We start from the raw sequence: 3,958 nt of genomic DNA on the forward strand, positions 1-3,958 counted from the left end.
AATCCTCCAATACATCTTGGTTTACAAATATCACCCCAAGCCACATAATGCATACCATTGGTCCCATCATTTTTATGCCAAAGAAAACTTCTACAAAGTTTCTCCAACTCATGTAAAACCCTCTTGGGTACCATAGAATGAGTGATTAATAAGTTAGGCATAGATAGCAAAGAGCTATCAATAAGAATCAACTTGCCTCCTAATGAAAGGGACTTTTTTCTCCAAGCATTAAGTTTGTCCATCAAATTACTCAAAATTTTTTGAAAATCAGCCATTTTAATTCTATTAAGAGACATCTTCACTCCCAAATACTTCATCTCTTTAACAACTTTAAAACCAAGAGCTTTAGCAATTTTTTTCTTCATAGAGTACCTAACTACCTTGCCAAACATCATTTGAGATTTGCTTACATTCACTCTTTGTCCAGTCCACTTACAAAAGTCCTCCACAATAGTCTTCAAATTCTTTCCTGAGTCCACAGATGCATGAGAAAATATCAACACATCATCAGCGTAGAGGAGATGAGTAATCAAAGGTCCTCTAGGAGAAATTTGTATGCCAAGCTTCTGTCCCCTTTGCACAATAGAGTTAGATAAGAGTTGAGAACATAATATGAAAAGGTATGGTGAAAGTGGGCATCCCTGACGGAACCCACATTGAGCATCAATCCAATTAGAGTTCCTCCCATTGATGATTATAGAGAACCTCACATCTACAACACACTCCATGAGAAGGTTAGAAAAATCAATAGGAAAGCCATAACAATCAAGGATGTGCCGAAAAGAGATATCCATTCCATACTATCATACGCTTGCTCCATATCAAGTTTCATTGCCATCAACCCCTTCTTATTCTTAGAAATTCTGAATTTGTGAAATATCTCCTGAGCCAAAAGACAATGCTCCACAATAGATCTTCCATGAATGAATGACACTTGTTCCTCTGAAATCATCTTGGATATAACCTTCTTCAATCTATTAACTAACATTGTAGCCACAATTTTATAATTAGTTTGGCAAACACTAATAGGCCTAAAGTTAGAAGGAGTCATAGGATTCTTAATCTTAGATATCAAAATAATCAAAGTATTCTTCCACTCCCTATGCATATGGCAGGTTTTAAAAAGCAATTAACGGCCTTCCAAAGGGTCTCCCACACAATACTCCAATAGCTCTTGTAAAAGGAAAAGGTGACTCCATCTAACCCTGGAGACTTGTTGTTGCCCTGCTGAAAAACCAAATTCTGCAGCTCAATAACTGAGAATTCTGCATTGAGCACATCCATATCATCACATGCAATTTTCTGGTTTTCAAAAACTGCAGGCCAGCCCAACACTTTACACTCCCTGTACTTCCATTTTTTCTCAAAAACATTGATGAATACCTTCTCAATTTGCTCATCCTCATCAAATACATTGTTGAGCACATCTTTGATTTGAGTTATCATATTCCCATTCCTTCTAGCCGTGGCATAGCTATGAAATAATTTGGAATTTGTATCACCTTCCTCATCCACCTAGCCTTTGCCCTTTGGTTCCACCAAGTAGAAAGCCTCTTCAAGGTGACATTAAGTTCATGGACTTTATTTCTAAGAACCAACAGATCATCATCCGACAAATTGACACCCAATGCTTCCTTGTTCTGAAGTTCAAGGATCTCTTTTTTCAATTTCTCCTTTAGCACATTCAAATCTTTACATTTGTTGCTATTCCAGAAAAAGTAAGCTTTTAAAGTGAGATTAAGCTTCCTTTGTAGGATCATAAACTCATCTCCAAAATCCTTCTTGCTCCAAGAGTGAAAAACAATACTCTTGGCTGTAGAGTAAGACCTCCATGTATCCTCAAAGCTGATAGCCTTAGACTTGAGCCGCACCTTTTCATCCATCTTAATGACAATTGGACAATTATCAGAAGCCAATCTCGCAAGATGTCTAGTAACCACTAAAGGAATTTTCTGAATAGCAACAGAATTGACCATACACCTGTCCAGCCTCTCCCATATCCGAGAAGCACCCTCCTTATTGTTACACCAAGTAAACCGAGGCCCCACATAGCCAACATCATGAAAATTAGCATTCATCATGAAGCCTTTCATCTCCCTAGGTCCTTTAGAGAACAAGAACCTCTTTCCACATCTCTTCTCCTCCTTATTAGTAATACAATTGAAGTCTCCACCTATAATAGAAGGAATATCATTCTCCAAGCTCTTCTCTAAATGATTCCAAAGATCACTCCTCTCCTTGCAGCACCTACTACCATAAACAGTAGCAATTCTCCACGTTCCCAAGGTGGGAACTAAAAGATTGCCAATGACCACCTGTGAAGTGGCTTCCATAGCATCAAAGGTCACCATCTTTCTATTCCAAAACACCAGAATACCACCAGATGTACCAACAACAGGGTAGTGAAAAAACTCCCACTCACTCCTTATAAGACAATCAACCTCCTTTCTATCAATGCTAGACAACTTTGTCTCCATAAGCCCAACAAAGAACACATCCTGATCCCAAGACATCTTTCAAATACAAGGAAGCCTCCTTCTTCCTGGCTCCCCTGAAATTCCAAAATAAAATAGAAGACATTTAAACAGGTAATGAAGATCTCTCCCCACTGTTGGGGTTCAATCTTCCAACCTTTTTCTTCTTTTTATGATCAGGCTCAATCGGTCCCAATGATCTCAGTTCTTTAGCTAGTTTTACCTTGGCCATACCACTTTGAGAACCCAAGTCAGTATGGTTACCATCAAGTTCAGGTATATCCAAACTTCTATCCAAGGCTTTATCAGTTTCATCATGCTGCTCTATAACTTCCTCAACATCTTTATCAACTAGTATAGCAAATCGATTGGTTGAAAGAGTTTCACATATCTCCGCACTAGTTTTCTCCACATTAACAGAGCTTTTCCCTGGAACCACATCTGCCTCTTTAACTACTTTAGTATCCTCAGTTCTTGTATTAACTGTCTCCACCTGACGGCTGTTGATGTCTCTGTTCTCAAAATTATTTCCCTTAACCTTCACACCTCTTCCAGCCACAATATCCCTTCTGAATCTTCTATTTTTGAACTGGACATGGATCCAAGGACCATATTCAGCATTGATAACAGAAGGATTACTCTCAACGGCAGACTTCATCCCTTCCCCTGTTACTGTGTCCATCTTCTTCCTTGTTTGATCCTGAATACCAATAGTTACATTATCTGGACATATCTTAGAATCATGACCCACTTTACCACACTGATAGCACAGAAGATCAATTTTCTCATACTCCACCCTTTGGAAAAACCTCCCAACTAAACCTTCAACCCAAACTCCATTCGGCAGCTTCTTCTCCAAGTCAATCCTGACACAAACACGGGCGAATTCACGTTTGCTCCAACGGAAGGTATTGCCATCTAGGTACATTGGCGAACCAAGACATGAAGCTATTCTTGCTATACTATCTTCATCCCAGCAGTACAGAGGTAAGCACGGTAGTCTAATCCAAATGGGAGGAGAGATTCCCTTAAAGGAATTTGGATCAAACATAGGAGTCCACTTATCCATTCCAACAATGAACCCATTCACATACCACAGACCTCTATTCAGTATTTCATCTCCCACCTCACTCGTCATGAATGAACACAAAATCCAGTTCATTCTGATCGACGTCAAATGAAATCCTCCATATTTGCTCCACTGCCTTCTCAATTCTAAACTGCAAACCGAGAACGACACATTATTTCCCAAAACTTTAATCACAATAGAATTCTTCAAAATTCTTGAGTTCTCTGCCTCCTTCTCCGCATTCAACCTGACCGCAACACCATCTTCAGAAAAATCAACCTGGTCTTTGTTGATCGAAATTTTGATAGGCTTCATTTTCAACCAATCATCAGCAACTTCCCCAACACCCTTCTGTTCAGAACTATCACTCTTCTTGATCGTCAGGCTTACATAATCAATTGAATCATTCACCTGG

At 39.2% G+C, this 3,958-nt stretch overlaps 1 protein-coding gene across 1 annotated transcript; it reads right to left on the reverse strand.

The window, feature by feature from the left end:
- Window positions 1–1,442: 1,442 nt before the first annotated feature.
- Window positions 1,443–2,513, reverse strand: LOC110093913. Its single transcript, XM_020818966.2, has one exon. The coding sequence runs from the start codon at window positions 2,511–2,513 to the stop codon at window positions 1,443–1,445; it is 1,071 nt and encodes a 356-aa protein (XP_020674625.2).
- Window positions 2,514–3,958: the final 1,445 nt, after the last annotated feature.

Source organism: Dendrobium catenatum, unplaced genomic scaffold (genome assembly GCF_001605985.2).
Source record: "Dendrobium catenatum unplaced genomic scaffold, ASM160598v2 fragScaff_scaffold_542, whole genome shotgun sequence".
Lineage (NCBI taxonomy): Eukaryota > Viridiplantae > Streptophyta > Magnoliopsida > Asparagales > Orchidaceae > Dendrobium > Dendrobium catenatum.